Source organism: Magnolia sinica, chromosome 17 (genome assembly GCF_029962835.1).
Source record: "Magnolia sinica isolate HGM2019 chromosome 17, MsV1, whole genome shotgun sequence".
Lineage (NCBI taxonomy): Eukaryota > Viridiplantae > Streptophyta > Magnoliopsida > Magnoliales > Magnoliaceae > Magnolia > Magnolia sinica.
Genome location: NC_080589.1, coordinates 41,260,990 through 41,282,954, shown reverse-complemented (window position 1 = coordinate 41,282,954; position 21,965 = coordinate 41,260,990). Strand labels below are relative to the sequence as shown.

The following is a 21,965-nucleotide window of genomic DNA, read 5'->3' as shown; positions in this document are numbered from 1 at the left end:
ATATAAAGGAACCACCATACCCTCTTCCCTTTCACGAACTCCTATCATACCTTCCTCTCTTTCACAAACTCTCATCCCTTCTGCCCAGCAAAACAAAAACAAAACAGAGACAAAGCAAAGAAATACGATTTTTTTTAAAAAAAAATCTATACTCACCATAGCTTCCACCTGAGAAATTATGGATGGAAAACTTAAAAAACCCCTATTTATTTATTTTTTAATGCGGGAGAATTGGTATGAACTTAGCCGAAGCTTGTTGGAGTTTTTTGTCATCACTTGAAGTATGTAGTGACCAGTCGTACAACTACTAATGGTTGAGAAAGCTTCGACTTTGTGTGGTCTTATGAAGTGAAAAAAAGAAGAAACAATCAAATAGCGTCGTGCGACAATGACTCCACATTTTAAAGTCATTCACATCTTATGTGAGACTCTTTCTTGAAATAAATCTATCTCGTCCATATGTAAGGAGTTTTAATTTCATGTCATCAACTCAATTTTTGAGAAAAAAATTATCATGGATGGTTCACATAAGAAAATAATTCAAAATTAATGCACAACATTAGTGTAGTTGTGAGTCACAGAGAACTTCAAACAAAAACTGAGAAAATCCTCTTATTGGTTCACTCTATCTAATTAAAATAAATGGATTAGATTGGCTAAGGGGTGAGCCAAATTTCAATTTTGGCAAGGCGAGCATTCAAGAAAACATTTTCCTTTTTGAAATGAGAGCCAGGCGTACAAGGGGCAGATGTGGTATTCGGGCATTTTTGTTCTAAATAGAATGAAAAAGTTGTTTAATAGCTATAAAAACTTAAGTAAGGATGGGCTCCTTACACAACCACGTCACATTACAGGGCTATTGGGATAATGACCCTATGCACCTGAGCATTATAAAACTCGTCATCGTTGAACTCATTCCCAAACCAACGACGAAAAAGAAATACAAACGCACCAACGACGTCGGATTTCGTCTTCAAATTCAATCCAAAATGGCGAATTCAGAGGTTTTGAGGAGGGAAGAAGACATTGTTCCCCTTCCGATCTTTGGCCAAGAAAAGGGTATTGCCAATCTATTCTTTCATCCTCATATAATCTCATTTTCTTTTCTTTTCCTCTCTTTTCATTGTTTTTTATATTGTTTTTCTCCAGTTTGATGCAATACTATAATACCCATCATTTATCTGGAAATAAAATTCGTTGGCGATGTTTGGATTTCGGTATTATTGTAATTTTTAGTGTGAATTTGATGACCCAGATGGCATTTCGTCGGATTGAGTTGAATTACGTTACTTGCGTTTTCAGCCCCTTCTAATTCATAATACGTCGCATGATGTTTAGATTTATGTTTTCGTTTAATTTTCAGTATGACTTTGTTCCTGTGGATTTCATTTCATTAAATTATCATTAGATTGATTTGGTTTCATCATTTATGCTGTCACGAGCTTTTGCCCCTTGTAATTCTTTTCACGTCATCTGTGGCGCACTTTTTTGGGTTATTTGCATTAGTTGACTTTTTCTTGGTTTAAAACATATTAGTAGAATTTTTCTTGAAATTCTTCCCCTTTTTTTTTTTTTTTTTGAAATTATGGACTGGTCTTACAGTGGCTTCATGTTGCATTTCTAATTGAGATGTGGTTTGGTAGTCCCCCAGGTAGCCGATTTCGGTGGCCCCATGACAAGCTCCCTCTGTTGTAAACAATGAGACCCACACAAGTGGGGGAGGAAGGACCAATTGAATTGGTGATCTGGTCGACTACCCTCCTCCCTGATTTTGAGACTGTTATTTTTTCAGGAGAGAGTGTAAACTCACGTGGGTTATTGATCGAAAAGAAGATTGACTTTCTTGAAAGCTTGGCCAGCAAGGTAGTCTTAATTCATATTAAGAAACATATGTGTGTGGTGTGTCTAGATGGCTCTGATTGACACTTACAACATTTGAAATCTGCTATGTATCCTCAGACGAGACTGTAATGACTGATGTCACCTTTCCATCTCAGATCTCACGGGACTGATATTACGGGTCATTTGCAATTTGGATCACTCATTCTCCCGACCCAAAATTATTTTATTTTGCACTCTTACCAGTTACCATTGATCAAATTGTAACATAAATTTATAAACAGAAGGTGGAGATTTATACTTTGATTTAATTCAATAGCAAGCATGTAGCATACTATGTATATAGGATCTACTTCGATAGCATTACGCAATGTAGCTTGATCTTGAATGGAATCTTCTTCCATAAATACTGCTTTGAGTTTTTTTATTTTGAAACCAAGTTTCATGGATAGGGAGTTGAGTGGAGTGATCAATCTCAAAGAAAGCCTTTTCTGTGCAAGAATGCAGGAAGGAAACAACCTGCTGATCCTGTATTGTGTTGTTTTGTTCCATATAAACAATGACAATACGGTTTGAGGCCGCTTCATATTTCTAACTGTTCAGAGGCATAGCAAGGGTGTCTCTTGAAAATTTCCCTTTGATCATTCGAGTTATGGTTGAGCTGATATAGTATCGCAGATAGTTACAAAATGATGCAGCATTTTCAGAACAAAACCTAGGAAATGTTCTTCAATAATCATACTCATGGTTTTAGACCTCCCATTCTAAAAAATAAAAAGAATATTTTGAGTTGAGCATTCTGAGGATCCTCCTGGTTGTTGAATAAAGTTCTCTTAAAGGAAGATCAAACAACTTGTTTAATTTTGCATTTTTAATTTTGTTTTATTAAAAGCCTTACTACAAATTAGTCAGTTTGTTTTATCTACACTCTGTAGTCAAATGTCTTAAACATCAAGCCTTTCAAATTTTCTATTATGCCTAATGAGCTTGTGTGGCATTGCATGCTAGAGACTTTAATTGTTTGCAGATTTCCCTTTTTCGGATAATTTGCCATAGTTAGACTCATTTATAATGGTGTGGGGCTGATCATGTTTGCATGTGAGTTGGTAATCATGTATCGGTGGGTTCTGTGCTATTTTGTGCTACCAACTACTAAGCATGGCATTTCTTGTGTGTGGGTGTTTTGTGGTTGGCTGTTTGTTTGGCAACTGCTGTTCCATGATCCTACCTTGCTTGCTTGCCCTCACCCTTTCGACAATCTGCCATTTAAAGGCCAATCCCAAATCACTACGAGAAGGGATAAGATAATGATGATGCTGATGGCAGCGGCAACGATCAAGAATGGCGAAGCACGGATAAAGACTGGGTTAGAAAGTCCCAACGAACCAAAACTAGGAGATTTTCCATCCAACCTGCTGTCTTCTTTTTTTCTTTTTTGAAAAATTTCCATCCAAATTGCTACAATTCAACCTAGTTTCTGTTTGTAACCAAAGGCCTTGTAGATTCTTGATGAATGGTTGCCTTAGTGGGTGTGGCAATGGAAGACTCAGAATTGGATCATTGGAATAGAGATCATCATTTATTTCTCAGTGAGCATGCCATAATATGACTTTCAGAAAAAAAGGCATGCCAGGTTCTCTCACATATACTTAAATGGAACAACAGTATTAGCGTTCAGCTATCTTTGAATAACATCAATTCGTTATAAACTTCAAAATTTGCCTCATCTATTTTGACAGGACTTTGCGAAGATATTACATTAGAAATTAATGCAAGTAGTTGTGCAAATATTTTATGGTTGATTTTTTTAAAAACCTCTCTCAGGTTAGTAATCGACGCTCTCGCAGATGGTTAAATGATCGCTTGTTGATTGAACTTGTTCCTCGATTGAATGCTGAGGAAATTAGAGGCCTCTTTGCTCCACCTCCATGGGGTAACAATTCATGCTGATAAAAAATTTCTGCAGACTGCCATTACTTCTATTTTTCCATGTGTTACAATCATTTTGTGGTGGATATATGATGTTATCCCTTTCTGGTTTTACACTAAATTGTTAATACCTACTTCTAGATGGGATTGCAGCGAATGTATGTTCTATGAAGTCTTATTGCTTTGGAACTTAAATGAGGGGCCGAGGGTGTTCATTTGCATTATTTTTATTTTTATTTTTTTAACTATACAGTCAAGGTTTTTAAAGGCATGAGGCATAGCAGAGGCAGTTATACCTTATGAGGCAAGTCATGAGAAGTGGTTTCTCTTTTACCTGGCCAGGAAAAGCCTCCTCGTCTGGATGATTTCACTCTTGCTTTCTTTCACGCTTTCTGGGATAATGTGAAAGGTGACAACGGACTTCCATGGAAAAGAGAATAAGTTCATAAATCAGTTGAAGTTTGTTGCCTTGGTCCCAAAAACGGAAGGTGTGGTGGAGTTAATTTTTTTTGGTGTAGTAGCATGATGTGAGTATTTATAAATCACAGCAGTGACTCTAGTTTGTCGTGTTACAAAAGTCATGCCCAATATGATTTTGCCTTTCCATGTGCTTTTGTAGAAGGTTGGCAAAGCCTTGGTGGAATTCTAGTCGCTAATGAGTGCATTTATTCCAAACAGACACAGAAAATCACTGGTATCTTGCGTAATCGACATGAAAAGAGTGTGTGACGATGTTGGTGATACTTCATTATCCATTTCTTGAGAAGATTGGGCTTCGAGGAAGGTGGAGAACATGGATAAAGGAGTGCATATTGATGTCTTTTTGGTTGATTTTGGTAAAATAGGACTCTAGCTGGTTTTCCAGAAACTCAAGGGTATATCTCAAGGTGACTTGTTTTGTCAAGGGTATATCTCAAGGTGTCAAGTTGGAATTGGTTGGCAGTTTTCTTCCAAACCTTTTTCATGCTATAGTTGATGGGGACTGGGGTGGCTCTTCCATGCGTTATCTAACCTTTTTGTCACCAAGTGAAAATAGGGATTTTGACCGTACTAGCATTGCAGTATGGTTGATTTCTCGAAATCGAAGGGAAGTTTCAAATATTCTGAGGGTAGTCATCTGACAGGTCTTGAAAAGTTTTTCAGACCAAATTGCCCTTGTCCTTGGATCAGTAGTTGTATGGTTTTTGAGTGAAGAAGTTACGTGGTATTCAATCCTGAGAAAGTGTCGTGGGCAGAAGTTGTTATTGGGCATATTGGAATTTAGATCTAATCCGTTCATTTTCTTTGTAGCTTTTTATTTATATGGGAAGATGCCAACGTGTTGCTAACACCATCTCTGTGTGAGCCACAAAACTTGATAACATATTACGGTGTCCGTTCAATATGAACTATTTTATTGTGTTGTGGTCAATGTGACTGGCGGATGTTGATCATTCTTCTAACCATGGTTATCCATGAAATTCTGAGGTTAATGGATGGAGTGGATCCCCCATATATGCGATGGTGGACCCCACATACTGTACGAACGCCCTTAGAAAGGTCCAAACGCTGCCTTTATTCACTTTTACAGAGGTCATTCTTCTTTCTTTTTTCTTGGAAAAGTAAAGATCATGGGACCCACTGCCACTTTCCCTCCATCGTCTCTCTGGCATTTCTCTCATCTGAAAGCTTCTTCCACCATGATTTTAGCATTCTCCGGTGTCCTCCCACATCTATCTAGCATTTCTCCAGTGTCCCTAATATGCTAGTCATTTTAAAGGTAAATAAAACCTTAAATCTTGTCATTGTTGCATTGTGTTAAGGAGGATCAAAGTGGAGAAGTGGTTTTCATCCACTAAGGGTTGTGGTTATTATCCAATAAGGCTTGATGGTCAAAATGTGAAGGGTCGTGATTCGGAGGCATGAAGGGTCAAGGTTAACAACTGAAAAAGTTGACAACCTTGACCCTTAACATTTGACAACCACAACCCTTCACGTTGTCAAACCTCGACCCTTGATAGTTGACAACTACGACCCTTGACAGTTGATAACCACGACCCTTCACGTTGTCAAACCTCGACCCCTAGTTGATGACAACCTACACCCTTCACATTTGACAACCGGTACCCGTTCGTTTTTATTGCATGTTAACCCATATTAGAATATTATGGCTTGTCGGCCCAGCCTATGCTATTATGATGGAGAGAGTGTATACGAAAATGAGACTTTTTCGTACGTAGGTGGGGACTCGAAAGGAGTTGTTGTGAGGGATGATATTACGTATTAGGAGCTCCTACATAAAAATGCATCAGATTATGAAGACAACACTGGATGAATTTGATTTGATAATGAAGGTTGTGTACGGTGAGGCAGTATGTGGATTATTCCCTCCACATAGAATCAAAGATAATGAAGATCTCGAGGCATATATGCTCTTCTACGGACAGAGTCCACCTACTAAGATACCACTGTATATAGAGAAAGTGAGCGTACACCTCTCGTGCAATAAAGTAGCATACACTCTACATTCGAACATATGGTCCCTTGATTTGTAGCCTTCAAGCAATGATCGACGACTCAATGATTGCGATATACCTGGCCCTTCAAGGAAAGATACATATGATGATTGAGGACTTGACAATTGTGATATACCTGGCCCTTCAAGGAATGATACATATCATGATCGAGGACTTGACGATTGCGATATACCCGGCCCTTAAAGGAATGATACATATCATGATTGAGGGCTCAACGGTTGCGATATACCTGACTCTTCAAGTAATGAACAATGTCAGGGAAGAGCTGGCGACTGCAATATCCCCGTCTTATCTGCCGATGCTACGTGTCTTGATCCATTGGTTCAGTTCAATGCACAACCTATAAACTTAAATTTACGCTTACCGATCAATGAAGAATATCAAGATATTCTTGGATCACTGGATACTTTCTTTGCTCCATCCGATATCATTCCGCTTGATATACGTATAGCCGATGCATCTTTTGTTAATGCAGATCATCAAGGATATCCAAAAATGGTGGACGAACCTAATGAAATATCTGTCGGACAAATGTTTAAGGACAAAGGCCGATTACATAATTTTTTGAGTAAATATGCGATGTGCCACAAATTCTAGTATAAGGTTCTGAGTTCAAACAAGCAGAGATGCACGCATCGAAAGTGGACGGCATAGGAGTGTTCAAAATAAAAACTTACAACTCCAAGCATACATGTATCATATCGTTTGAGGTGATACGCCACTATGAGGCAACTATCGAGGAGAGTGGACATGATACAGTAACTTCGAAGAGGAAGGGAAGAGATCATCACCAAGTCACCAGTTTAATAAGTAGTGAATTTGGCGTTAGTCGCATAAGTTCGAGACTGACCTGCACGCCAAAAGAAATTCAACATCAAATGAATAAGACGTACAGGGTTGAAATCAACTACAAGAAAGCATTGAAAGGTAAGGAGATTGCAATGGAAGAAGTCTTGGGATCTTACGAGGAATCTTATAATGAGCTTTCGGAGTATCTTCATGAGTTGAGAAAGGCAAATTTAAGGACTGACAAAAGTATAGATGATCGAAGAAACAAACAGTTTCGAAAGATGCTTCATTACAATTTGACAGTGTATTCGAAGCCTCCAGCTGTGTATTCGAAGGGTCAACACATTTGACAGGAAGGTACAATGGTGTTCTCTTCTTGGCTATGGCACTGACGGAAGTAATCACGTCCTCCCAGTAGCTTATGGGATCAGAGAATCAGAGAACAATGGTAGTTGGAGGTGGTTCCTTCACAATTTATATAAAGCAATCAGGATCCTTCCAGGACTTGGTATTATGTTAGATCGTCACAAAGGGTTGATTAGTGAACTCGTTATCATCTTCCCTTATGCAATCCATGGATATTGTGCGCATCATATTTTGGGAAACATGAAGGTGTGTTCGAATGATTACTTTTGGGTGCTGTTAAGACATGCCGGACATCCACTTTTTGGGATATGATGTGATGCATTCAAATGATCAACCCTACTGCATATTAGTTTCTTAATGGTATATATAAGGAAAGATGAGCATTTGTATTCTTTCTTGACAAAAGATATAACATCGTAACCACCATCATCATGGAGAGAATGAATGCATTGTTCGTAAATGCACGAAAGTACTCCGTGACTAAACTTCTTGAAGCAGTAAGGACTAAAATCCAACAGTTCTTCCTCTGTAGAATAGATGAGGCATGGCATGCAGGGGAACTTTGACTCATTGGGCAAAAAAAAGACTGAGCGAACTTTATTACACAGAAGTGCGAAACACAATGTACTAAGATTTCCGTGGATGATTTCCAAGTGACATCGAGGAGCATTACTGACGTAGTGAAGCTAAGAGAGATGAAGTGAACGTGCGGTGAGTTTAATTGCATGTTGCTACCTTCTGTGCATGTGATAGTGACGATAAGTATCAACTTAATATTTACAAATACTGCTCTCCATTATACACGAAATTTTTTTCTGTAAAACATACCAAGAGTCGGTTTATCTAGTGCTTGACAAGACTCAATGGAACATTCCGGATGAAGTGAAAATATTGTGTTAGAATATGAAATCGCTACAAACGAGAAGATTTGTCGGAAGATCGAAAAATATTCGAATTACATCTTGAGGAGAAGATAGGCCAACACTTAAATGCTCGAGATGCAAGCGAATAGGTCACAATTGGTGTCGATGCACCTTCTTCCCTACAGGCTGAAACTTTTGAGATTTTTAATACTTCTCACTTTTTTTTGAAATTTTTTTGCCTTGATGTAATCACACGTAATGAGAATTTTGGGCCTCTCAATTTGAATTTATTGATTGATAATGTCATTTAATATTGTCTTATGATGTGTCATCATTCCAGAGATATATTACTATTGTGTAATCAATAAGAGTCGAGGTTATCATTCATTAAGGGTCGAGATTATCATCCATTAAGGGTCGAGGTTATCAAGTTGTTAACTAATGATCGAGATTATCATTCACTAAAGGTCGAGGTTATTAAAATGTTCACTGAGGATCAAAATTATCATCTACTAAAGATCGAGGTTTAACAAACTATTCACTAAGCTAGAGGTTATCACCCCTAATGAAATATTCAACTTCCTATCAATCATGACCCATTATGGATGACAATCTCGACTCTTACTCAACTCCTTGTCAACCACGACCCATTGTGGATGATAATCATGATCCATTGTGGATGACAATCTCGACCCTTACTCAACTCCCCGTCAATCGCGACCCATTGTGGATGACAATCATGACCCTTACTCAACTCCCTGTCAACCACGACCCATTGTGGATGGCAATATTGACCCTTAACTCCCTGTCAACCACGACCCATTGTGGATGACAATCTCGACCCTTACTCAACTCCCTGTTAATCACAACCCATTGTGGATGACAATCTCGACCCTTACTCAACTCCTTGTCAACCACGACCCATTGTGGATGATAATTACGACCCCCTGTAGATGACAATCTTAACCCTTACTCAACTCCCAGTCAACCACGACCCATTGTGGATGATAATCACGACCCATTGTAGATGACAATCTTGACCCTTACTCAACTCCCTGTCAACCACAACCCATTGTGGATAACAATCTCAACCCTTACTCAACTCCTTGTCAACCACGACCCATTGTAGATGACAATCGTGACCCTTAACTCCCCGACAACCACGACCCATTGTGGATGACAATCTCGACCCTTAACTCCCTGTCAATCATGATCCATTATGCATGACAATCTCGACCCTTTGTGGATAACAATCTCGACCTTTACTCAACTCATGTGTATATCATCTATCCATCCTACATTCACATACAATCAATACAATCAATTCATCGACATCATTCATCAATCCATTATACAAATTCATACACAATTACTATGCAGTTCATCCAAAAGTCAACATCATTAAAGTACAATTACTATACAATACATATTAAAGTCATTGTTTTTGTTTTTTTCTTGGTTGATTTCTTCTTTCGGGCCATTTTGCAAACGAGTAGGTAGCATTAGAGTTCCTTTTGTATTCCAGACAGTCATATGCGATGGTCTTTCAGAATATGGGGATTTCATCCTACAAAAAAAAAAAAAAAGTGAAATAAGATTAAAACAAAACACAAAAGATTCAATAGCGAATGTAGACTACTCAAATATCTACTTGAGGGTACAAAATCATTTTCCCTCCTGCTACATAGGAAGTCTATGAATTTGAGCATGAAGATGCCATAATCATCCTCGTTTAATTGCTCCGGTCTATCATTTATCATCCTCACTTTCCATTCCCTCTCCCAAAAAACATTTCCACCGTCAAGAATATGGAACAACTACCTCAGCCCTTCTGTCATCTGCGCCACAACCAAATCGTTCTTGCCTTCCCAATTAGTATGTGCCCTTGTCAATCAAAACAACCTCTTTCTTAGGTAAACGACACCTAGAAACCAATGTTGTTGTCTTGTATTCAGAGGGACGTAAAGCTATCAAGCACAACAAATAAAACAACAATTAGCATATACATTTCTCAAGAGAATAATATCATTTAAACTAAGTATATGTGCAAGCAAGGGCTTACCATTTCATATCTCCGCCAAGGCTTCCGCTTACCGACATCTTTGACCACAGACACAAGGTTCTCATTGACTTTTTCGATCTTCATAATATGTCTATTATTGTGGTTACCAACGTTATAATTACGCAATAATTCCAGCCGAGCCTCCATGATTTACTATTATAATACTAGATATTGTTAGAAACATCAATGATTAAAGATTATTAAAAAACTATAAGCTAGAATTTCACAATACCGTAAAAAAGGATGGCACGAATGCGCATCGTGGGGATAGGCATGGGGAAATTGAAGCTAACGCTCTGTCAAGTAAGATAAATATAGATCCACGCCCTACGTATTGAGGAAAATGTGTCATAAAATATACACATGGTCTCATATTAATTAACAAAAAGGACAACCCTATTTCAGAATCAATGTAGAAATTTAAGTCGTATATGTGATTCAACTACAAAAGCCACTGCGTCTCCCTTACAAGTTTCAAATCTTTGTATTCCTCATCGACTAGGGCTCTATGCGGATCCACGTATCCCTGAAGAGGATCGATGGTAGGAGAGGAACGTGGAGCCGTCTAAGGAGATGATACCCATCTCGATGCGGGTGCATTGCGTTGGGGCCTCTGCACAACCACAACCGAAGTAACACATAAGTTGGTCGCAACCTGCCCACTCGCATCATCTATAATTGTAGGTTGGCCAATAACCTAATCTACTACAGTTCTGCTCACAGCCGTAGGGTGTCCTCCCTCGTCCTCCAAAACAGGCTGACCAACAGCCTCATCCATATTTGTAGTAGGCTGACCAACAACCTCATTTGTGTCTATGGGTAGCTTGGAATGAGCTTCTTCCATGAATCGCGGCGAAGTGCTGGTAGCCTGTATTAGAATCACATATTAGATATGTAATGCATGTGTTATTAAAAATCAAACCAAATGCAATTTCACATGCCTTACCAGCATGAAATTCCTCTCTCAAGAGCTTCATCTATGCACGTAATGAAGCATTCTCTTCCTTGAGACGCTTCATTTCCTCTCCCAAAGCTTGTATGTATTTCATCTCCTCTCTTAATTGTCGCACATCTTTCCCAATATTTTCAAGTCTGCGATCAAAATTCTTTAGAGTGAATCTTGTTTTCTTATTTTGATTGAATACTTTTGTGGCAAGTTTTTCGATTGAGGCACAAAAATCCGCTTCTAGTTTCAATGTCTCACTCCCTTTCCCTCTCACTTCCTCAACTTCTTCCCGTCTCATTTCTCCTCTCTCTCCCACATCCGCTTCCTTTCTCTTCAATTTCTTTTTCTCGAACTTGTTCAGCTCATTTTTCACGTTCTTTCTCACTTCTTCTCTCCAACTTCTTTTTAGCGACATATTTCCGGACAACCTTCTCCACCAACTCCACTGTCCTAACTTTCACCCGCAAAGCCTTGTCCTTCATATAATTCTCATCTTCTAGGGATTTAACAACCCCGGTCTCTTCTTCCTCATCCGTCGATGTAAGCTTTGGAGCAATCACCACCTGTAGGAGCAATAATGAATTATTATTTATAATCATATTGCATTCTTATAACGTAATAATAATAAATCACACTTATCGGCATGGTCTTGAAGATCCTTGATATTGATTTGTACTGGCCTACTTTATAAGGATTCCAGTTGAGTATTTTAGGAATCTGGACGTGGAATCTTTTTGCAGCCCACCCCCTATCACCCAATAGGTTGGGGAATCACTCATATGCCCATAAATGTTTAAACGACAATATGATACATTAAGCATTGGTCATGACATGTATTGAATATTTAAAAAAAATAAATAAAATAAATAAAACACTCTTTGAATGAGGACAACAATAAGTTACCTGTATGGCATACATGCATCCGCAGATGTTGTATGAAGGGGGGTACTCACCGTTCTTGCCAACACTGCCAATTGCATTATTGGCCCCATCCCTCAAATATTCGTACCCCACACTGCCCTAGGGGTAACCATTGAATTGATCTAAGTTATTGACAATTTCAATGTACTTATCTACACAACTATTCTTCTGTGGAGATGCAACTACCAGATTCTCTACACAAATCAGAAGTGCGAGCTTCACCGCATCCTCATCTTGTTTTTTCTCGTAGAGCGAGAGATAAGCTTCTTTCAAATCGTCCTTCGTCGCACTTCCTTCTTTCAAGTATGTCTCTCTAATTCCTTCTCTTTTCTTTTCCCTTGTTGTTTAACACTCTCCAGACTCATTTGATCTAACAGGTCCAAACCTAAGACCTGTAATGAGGGCAAAATCAAGCTCAGTCAATTTCATAATGGTGCCCCGAATGTCGAAAGTCAAGTCAATAATATGCCTCTGCATTAGACAATGCATTACTTGACCATGGGCCATCCACCCAGCCATCGGGAAATCCAATAGATGTCTAAAACAACTCTTCCTAGACATCTCTTTTCCAGTAGGATTGTTGTCAAAATCTTCTAACATATATTCCTTCAAAAACTGAATGGAACACTTTTGAGAGACTGCTGCCTTCTCGTAGTCCAAGCAGATGGTCCCTCTTGGTTGTTTTCGACTTGCATTCCAATAAAGGTCGATGTTATTATCCAATAAAGGTAGAGGTTGTCATCCGCTAAGGGTCGAGGTTGACAGTGGGACAATAAGGGTTAAGATTATCATCCACTAAGGGTCAAGGTTGTCATCCACTAAGGGTTGATGTTATCATCTACTAAGGGTCGATGTTGTCATCCACTTGGTTAACGGTCAAGGTTGTCATCCACCAAGGGTCGATGTCGAGGTTGACAGTGGACATTAAGGTCGTAGTTATCATCCAATAAGGGTCAAGATTGACAATCTTCTATTCAGGTCAAGGTTGTCACACTGATAATCGACCATTACTGGATGCCAAACCTCGACTGTGCCAAATATTGACAACCTTGACCATTATTGTATGCTAGCCTCAACCTCGGCCAAATATTGTCAACCTTGACCGTGCTAAATATTGACAACCTCGACTGTTATTGTATGCCAACCTCAACCGTGCCAAATATTGACAACCTTGACCGTGCTAAATATTGACAACCTCAACTGTTATTGTATGTCAACCTCGATCTAAAGAAAATGTTGACAACCTCGAGCGTTATTATATGTCAACCTTAACAACCCACAATAGCAAAAAAAAGGATCAAATATTGTCCACATACCTTCATTTTCAGTTTCTACAGTTTTCAGTTGTGAAAGAAGGCGTTTTACGAAAAGTACAAGAAGTCGGAGCTGGAAAGATGATGACGGAGACGATCATGGTGAAATAACAAAGCTAAAGGGGCAGATGTGGGTCCCAGAGAAGAAACTTCGAAAGGGAGAGGTAGGGTCGAGGTTGGGATTCGAAATGGGGCCCTGCGGTTGTTTTTGGCATTATGAACTCCTTTTCGTACGACATCTTTAGGTCCCATCTTCGGCTTTTGGTTGAATCCGCTCCGTCCATTCTCATCAAAATTTTGAAGAAGGTAAACGTCTAGAGAATGACCAAAATCTTGATCTGATGGCCCAAAACACAACAAGACAATAAGTATTGTTCCAGCAAATCGTTGATTTTTTTTTTTTTTCACTATGGGCCACTGATAGCTTGAAATGTGAAGTTCACACATTCTTATGAAAATCATAAGCCATGAATATTATTAATGGATTAGATCTACCTTTTGATGGGCCCCGTGATCAAATAGATTGGATCGACCTTTTTTATGGGCATCGGGAATCGTAATGGTTGAAGCTTCTCACTCACGCAAGTTTTTGCTATACCTACATGCGATTAACTAAGAACAGTACAAAGTTAGCTCTGTGGGGCCCACAATGATGTTTATATGTCATCTAACTTATCACAGATACATGGATGAAAGGAAAGCACAAATATCATATTTATCAAAAAGGTCTATGGCCCACCTGGTAGTTTTCAATGGTTGCGTGCAACTCATACTATTTATTGTGGTGTGGTCTACTTCATCTATTAGTAGGCTTCAATTTTTTGGGTTATATATTACGATGAGCTCATACAACTAATGGACTATGTAGATTAGAAACTTAAATCACAATGGGCCCACAACCAGGTACATTACCATCCAACACAGGACTTAGAGCCGCAATACTCTCTTCATTCATCATTACCTTTTCTGGTGTGCAAGGGCAATTTGGTCGGAAAAACTTTTCAGGACCTGTTAGATGACTACCCTTGGAATATTTGAAACTTCCCTTCGATTTCGAGAATTCGACCATACCACAATGCTAGTACGGTCAAAATCCATTTTTTGTAATTTAAGTTTTCCTTGTTCAATATGTTGAGCTCTTGAACTTCATTCCTTTTGCATCTTGATGTTTATTCTACTGTTCTTCATGTTACTGTTCTTTCCTTTTTCTTTTCCTCCAAAATTATTGACTCTTTCTTCTTTTACAGGTGACGATGTACGATTATCACCATTTTGCATGACAAATGTAAGGGACTGGGATGCATTTAGGAATGTTGATATGGATAGAGAGGTTTGTTTTCTATCTGCCTTTTAGCTGTAACAGCATGGTTTAATTACCATTTTGGGGCACAACAAAAGGAAGGGCCATTTTGATTGATTTCATCACATATACAGACTTTGGTTGTTGTCGCATATCAAATTGCCTTCAATTATGGAGTTAAGGATACACTATGATCACATCAATAAAAGAAAACACAAAGGATAGGCTATGAAATTCAGTTCAGAAGGGATGACATGATTATTTCTAAATGGGAACTGGAATTAGCTATCATTAAATGATAGATAAAAGCATTTTTCTTCCATGAACCTTGAGTGTATGTTCTACACCTCTGCTGTAGAGGTGTGACAATGAAGCTGCATTGATTAACTACATGTATATCCATGAGGCCATCCAATTTGTCTGCTGGGAGGATATTCTACCCATTTGCTGTCAATTCCTAGCCATTCTTTTTTTTTTTTTTTTTATATATTTCCTTTTCTTTCGTCTTCTTGTCTTTGTCGCCATTGTGGTTACATAAAAAAAAAAAAAAAAAAACTCTACTTGGATATGACACAGACATACATATATTGGATAAATATATTCATGAACTTCAAAGTGGATTAACATGATTCTGGAATGGAAACTGGAATTTCTTTCAAGAAACAGTAGATAAAAGCAGTTCTCTTTGACGAATCTTATTTTATCACCTCTATCTCCTCTGTAGAAGTGATAAAATGTAAAAATTGCCAAACATTTTAACAAGCCATGGATGGGATGGTTATGATTGCCTAACAAAAGTGGATGGTTAATGGAAGGGTCAAATTGTTGTATGTTGGACCTAATGATTAATTTACACAAGTGGATTGGACCAAGTGTACTAATGCAACTAAGAGCATTGTAACTTATAGTGCTTTAAGAGCATTGGAGCATTTCACATATCATTATCATCATCATCCTCCAGGCATTATCCCAATTACTTGGGGTCTGCTACATGAATCCTGTTTTGCCATTCCACCCTATCATGGGCCATACCTTCAGTTAGGCCATAGGTCATCAGGTATTTTCTTACTACCTCCATGGACATCCTTTTGGGCCTTTCCCTTGCCCTTTTAGAGCCTTCAACTTGTACCAACTCACTCTTAACTGGTGCAGTTCTTGGTCTCAGTTGCACATGACCGAACCATCTGAGTCTACTATCCCTCATCTTATTACTTATTAGTGCTACTCCAATAAGTTCCCTCGAGTGTGTTCATGTCTAATTCTATCCTTCCTCATCTCGCTTGTCATCCATCTCAATATCCTCATTTCAGCTATGCTTGTCATTTGAACTTGTTGTTCCTTCCAATAAAGCAGGCTAGTCTTATAGCTATCCTATAAAATTTTCCTTTCAGTTTGAGTGGTACACGAAGATCACATAAAACTCTAGAGGCACATCTCCATTTCTTCCACCCAACTTGAATTCTTTGGGCAACATCGTTCTCAATCTCTCCACTCATGAATTATGGCCCCAAGGTATCGAAAATGGTCATTTTAGGAAACATCTTGGCCAACAATCTTAACTAATTCCTCATTTTCACTCCTATTGTTACTAGGCACTCCATATACTTTGTTTTAGTTTGACTAATTTTAAATCCTTTAGGGTATGTTTGGTCCATGGGATTAAATGGTATGGAATTGTATTAGGTGGGATTAACGCTATTATTGCAGAATGATTGCATGTTTGGAAATACCATGGTATAGGGGCCATCCAATCCCCATGTTTGGGATAAAATTCTTGCTATGGGAAAAACACTGGATTAAGCAAAATCTCATTTGGTGGATGATGGAATTGTAATCAACGAACCAAATTCACAACGAATCTCGGTCACTTGTACACGTATATGACTAGAATGTCGCGTGTAAAGGGCGTATATGGATGGACGGCATGGATAAAACACATGCATCAATGTGGGGACCACATGCGTAGTGGATTTCAAAATCCACTGGAAATCCCACATGGGGCCAAATGCAATTCCATCCCACCTAATCCTAACCCTTCCCAGCTTCCCGCACTCTCCAAGTGCCGGATGGAATTTGCACTAGATCAAATGCAATTCCATCCCACCTAATCCCATCTAAGCCGGCCCTTAGATACTAGAGCACCCGTCCATAAATCTAGTTTTATGTTTACGCCTTCCCTTGTCAATCAAAACTATGTCATTTGCAAAACATAAACCATAGATCTCTTCGTGCAAATGCCTCGTTAATTCTTTCATAACCAATGCGAAAAGGTACGTGCTCAATGCCAACCCTTGATGCAAGCCTACGTTAATTGGGAACTCACTTTTCTTTCTACTAATGGCCCTCACATTTGTTAATGCTACCTCATGCATATCCTTCATCATGTCAATATATCCTCTCAAAACTCCTATCTTTCCCAACAACCACTAGATTAACTCTCTGAGGACCCTGTTGTATGCTTTCTCTTAGTCGATAAAGGCCATGTGGAGATCCTTCTCTCACTATAATTCTCCATTGGTTGTCTAAGTAGGAATATAACTTCAACAATAGAAGCCAAACTAGTTTTCTATTACATTCGTCTCATTCCTTAGTCTTTGCTCAATCACTCTCTCAAAGTTTCATAGAATGACTTATATGATACTTTTCCCTCTAGATACTCCTAAAACATCGTTTGCCACTTTTCTAATACACCCAACCATCTCATTCCACGTAACATTTACTTCTTCCTCGAGATTCCACTTTCCTCCCATCAATGTATTTCTAAATAATATTGTTCTCTCCTTTTAAATTCTACCTCCTAGTTTTTGGACATGTATGAATTTCACTCCCTTCTATCTCTTGATGTAAACATACATAATCATTGACTCATGTTGCGTAGTTAGACTCTCTTGTGGCGTAACTTGCAATCGCTATATATTGATCCTTATGTTTTCCTAAATAGAATGAATTATTTGGCTTGTATATAATCCACTTTTTTCAGTTATTAAATATTCATCTCTCTTTTTAAATTATGCGTTTGCTAGAGCTAGATTATATGCTATCATCATCTATCGCATTTCTTCGTAGTCATGCCAAAGCCATTTCCTTGATTTGCTCTCTCATATCCTCTACTTTCTTTTCCCACATGACTATTTAAGTCTCCTACAAATGCCTTCTCTACATTCAGAATTTCTTACATTAGTTCATCCATATCCTCAAAGAATCTTTGTTTCCATCCGTTAACCCTATCTGCGGCACATATGCTGATAGCATTGATGATTTCCTCTCCTAACACAAGTTTTTTTAATAAAGTCCCATCACTTACTCTCGTAACATCTACAACTTTATCCTTTAAATCTTTATCTACCACTATCCCTAGCCACTTCCATTTTTGCCCTTTTCTACACAATGTGTTAGAGTATAATAGATTAAATTAGTGTATCTAATTAGATAAGGGGTATTTCTATATTTGCTTAGATGTGTATCTATTAGGATCGGATACATGAAACAATCGGTATCGCATGGGAAATGTCAATTGTATAGAGGAATGGATAAATATTGGGAAATGATGGAATTTTTCAATAAAACCTTAGGATATATTGAAAGAGAGATGCTTTCATACTTAGAACTCAAAAAATCACAAGAAACAAGTATGCACAACAAGTTTCTTTTGCATACAATCCTAAACTGTGTTGTTTGACAAAGGTGATGCAATTATATCTAAAATGAGTTCATATACCTCATAAATCATACAAGTATAAAATCATATTTCCTCAAAATAATTTAGGTGCAAATAGATCTTGCTGGGGATTTTTGCAATTTTTTAGTTCGAATTTCATGTAGGGGAATGTATGGCAATGTATCGCCTATATATATCACAATGTATCACATTCCGACGATACAGGGTTAATTTTTGAAGGGTTTTTGGCAAAATATAACAATGTGTAGATGTATCGGCAGTGCATTGCATTTTTTGTGCGATATAGGGGAATTTAATAACTCCTATTGTATATTGTATCAGCCACATGCAGTATCAAAAGTATTGGCATTGCGGTGTTTTGTGATTTAATAACTCCTCATGTATATCATATTGGCACACGCAATATTGATAGTATTGGCCGATATCAATACACACACACACACACACCACACACACACACTCTCACCCCTCCCCCACACACTCGCGCACTCGCACCGCAAGGGGTGCTCGAACCCATGACCTTGTGTTGAAACTTCAGAGAATCTACCACTAAGGCCGATATCAATATTTAAATCACTGTTTCCATATATCAAAGTTTATATCCATCAATTTCTCTAGTTTTGGCAGTGTTTCACTTGGTCTCTTGAATGCTAGCTATGTTAACTCTCTTTCACTTCATCGTATCTACTACATACTCTTACCGGTCGATGTTCCTATGTTTCATATGGCCAGACACATCCTATTCTCCTGGACTAGCTTCTTTACCTGTGCGTGTCCAAAATGGTGTAGGAACCCTTGCCTACTCACAACAACCGGGCATTGTTGCAACGTGTCGCTTCCAAGGGACGCCTTAGTCAGCCTTGCCCATTTCTCACCACCCTCAAGTTTTCTGCAGCGCATCACTTACAAGGAACACTCTAACATGAGTTTTGGAATGTCATTTTATTTGGATTCATGATGAATTATACAAAATACCATGAAATTAGTGCAACCAAGCGCAACCTTCATTAAAAACCAGAAGTGGCGTGTAGCTTATTCTACACGCTATTTAGCTTATGCCTCATGCTTCAAAGGGGTGAATGCTATGCTATTCGCTATTTAAAACACTGGCTGGAACTTAGCTTCAACTCATGTTCTTTGGTAGAATATATGCATCGTTTATGATTTCATTATTGGATTATTTACTTATATTCTTTTCTGCTAATTTATTTATAAAACTTTGCATGTAAATGGCCCAACATGCTGTAACTTAACCTGTGCTTACCGTGTGCTAGGTGAGCATGATAGAAGCCCTCTCTTCAACCAAAAGAAAAGATCATGTTGAGACTGATAGAATGGTTGCACTAAATGCATGGCATAGAGTAGATTGCCGAACAAGAGAGGCACTGAGGCGCAATTTCCTTTCGGAACTGGTCGTGGGTTTTGAGGTATGTAATATTGAAGTGTGATGTTTGTTGGGGTGGCTTTTTTTTTTTTTCCCCTCTCTTTAGCTATGGCTTTCCCCATTATGAATGAATGGACAGGCTGGATTGATGTTTGGCTTCCCCACATGTCCATGAACAGCTTTTGGGACGTGTGTTTACATGTTTATGAATGTACACATCGACACACCTACATACATATGTAGGTACTTGCGCATGTAGTTATGTTGGTACGTACATCTGTATGGATGGACGCATGCATGGATGGATATAGAACACGGATCTCTCTATCTCTCTCTATGCTAATTGCTTAGCTTTATTCTCTTCTATATTAATCATAATTATTTTTTTATACCTGTTTAGATCTCTGTCTCTCTCTATGCTATTTGCTTAGCTTTATTCTCTTCTATATTAATCATAATTAATTTTTTGTATACCTTCTTAGGAATGCATACGGGCATTCATTAAGGAGAGCGGAGACGGAGATGTCCTTGTGCTGCATGTCCAAGACCCATTTCACAGATTGTTGCTGCATGGTGTCTGTGAGGTAACCTTTTCCTCTGATGCTTTCATTTATGCTCTCATTCTGGAAAATATGGAATATATTAACTGAGTCGATGTCAAGCCCATCTAGATCTAATTGAAGATCTCCCAACTCATACCCTTGAAGTGGGAACAAACTGTGGGATCCCTCTGCCATAAATTTCCATGAAAAAGATATTCTTGCTCAGGCTAATTATTCTTTTCATTGCAGAATTTTATTATGTTTTTTATGGAAGCTATAGCAATGAGGGATTGCTTTTGGAGTGTTTATGGTTTTTTGGGGCAATAAGTTCACAGTTTAGGGGGGGAAGTATCATATACCTTGGCACTACCAACTATAGTCCCTTGGGGAAGGACAAAACACCAGTAAACCATCCATCAGGTGATCCACCATGTATTGTTATGCCATAAATCAAGCAGGCCAGTTGATTATGTGCATGTCAATGTGGACTGTTGGCCACTATTTGAACTGTCTATTTTTAGTTGTACAAAATGTGGCTTACCCAAGGATGGCGATGATGATAATGAAGCTGACCCCGGACAGCTGGAAGGCTATGATGATGAACTGTTAGCCCCACTTGGCCCATCTGATTCGCGGCCTCTGATGCTGCACATGAGCAACATTGGCACATGTGGAGTAGGATTCAGAAGTCCTCTTACAACGCATGTCTAGAATTCGCTTGTGACTCAGTTGTCCATCTAAACCTAAGAGATTTTTTTTTTTTTTTTCCGCCAGTTTTATGACTTGGTGTCTGTAACTGTCACTGGATCCAAAGAAGCAAAACCGTTGAAGATGACGAGGATAAAGAAGAAGAAATCGGGCTGTCGGGAGATCCCAAACATGACTCTGACCTGTTTCCTGAAAATGGCGAAAGATGAAGTTGTGTCTCCCTAGCAAGAAGCCGCATGCATCTTGCTTCGTGTTGTACTCTTCTACGAAATGTAAATTATAAGACGCATAAGCTAGGTGATTTCTTTGAATGGTAGGCCTAGCTGTGTATGATTTTTTTTTTTCTTTTCTTTATCTTTGAATTAAACAAATCAATGTGTGGATATTAAATATTAGGAATAATTTCATTCAACTTGTGGCATCAACAATTTAATGCAGCTCCTATATATATATATATATAGAGAGAGAGAGAGAGAGAGAGAGAGATGCTCACACACAACTAGTTGGACCATTCAAATTGGTTCAACTAGCTGTGCATTAAATTACATAAATATATCTTTTTATCTATATGTAATGCCTAAGTATGAATGGCCACGCGACGTCAAGTGTTACATGGGTATGTTGGGAATACATGTCAAAGATCTAGCTCGTTTATCAAACATGGCCCACTAATTAAATTTTATCTGCCAAAAATTTGTAAATGGACTTTATAGTTGAATCCATGCATGTAAGTTGAAACTAAATTATTGGAATGGGTTTTTAACAGCCCACTTTTCTTGTATAAAAATATTATGTACTATTGATAAGA

The 21,965-nt window shown here is 38.4% G+C and overlaps 1 protein-coding gene across 4 annotated transcripts; it reads left to right on the top strand.

Annotated features, from left to right (window-relative positions):
• The first annotated feature begins 872 nt into the window (after positions 1–872).
• Positions 873–21,569, top strand: LOC131230727 (uncharacterized). Of its 4 annotated transcripts, XR_009164072.1 has the most exons (8): positions 875–1,059; positions 1,793–1,863; positions 3,664–3,772; positions 14,792–14,874; positions 19,798–19,950; positions 20,390–20,491; positions 20,699–20,869; positions 21,224–21,309. XR_009164072.1 is itself a non-coding variant. In XM_058226669.1 (7 exons), exons 1-7 carry the CDS (start codon positions 990–992, stop codon positions 21,380–21,382), a joined length of 747 nt encoding a protein of 248 aa, XP_058082652.1. In that variant the 5' UTR covers positions 878–989; the 3' UTR covers positions 21,383–21,569. The 4 variants fall into 4 exon arrangements, 3 of the variants coding, with proteins under 3 accessions (XP_058082654.1, XP_058082653.1, XP_058082652.1); XM_058226669.1 differs by lacking the exon at positions 20,699–20,869 and having other exon boundaries at positions 878–1,059; positions 21,224–21,569; XM_058226671.1 differs by lacking the exons at positions 3,664–3,772; positions 14,792–14,874; positions 20,699–20,869 and having other exon boundaries at positions 873–1,059; positions 21,224–21,569.
• Positions 21,570–21,965: the final 396 nt, after the last annotated feature.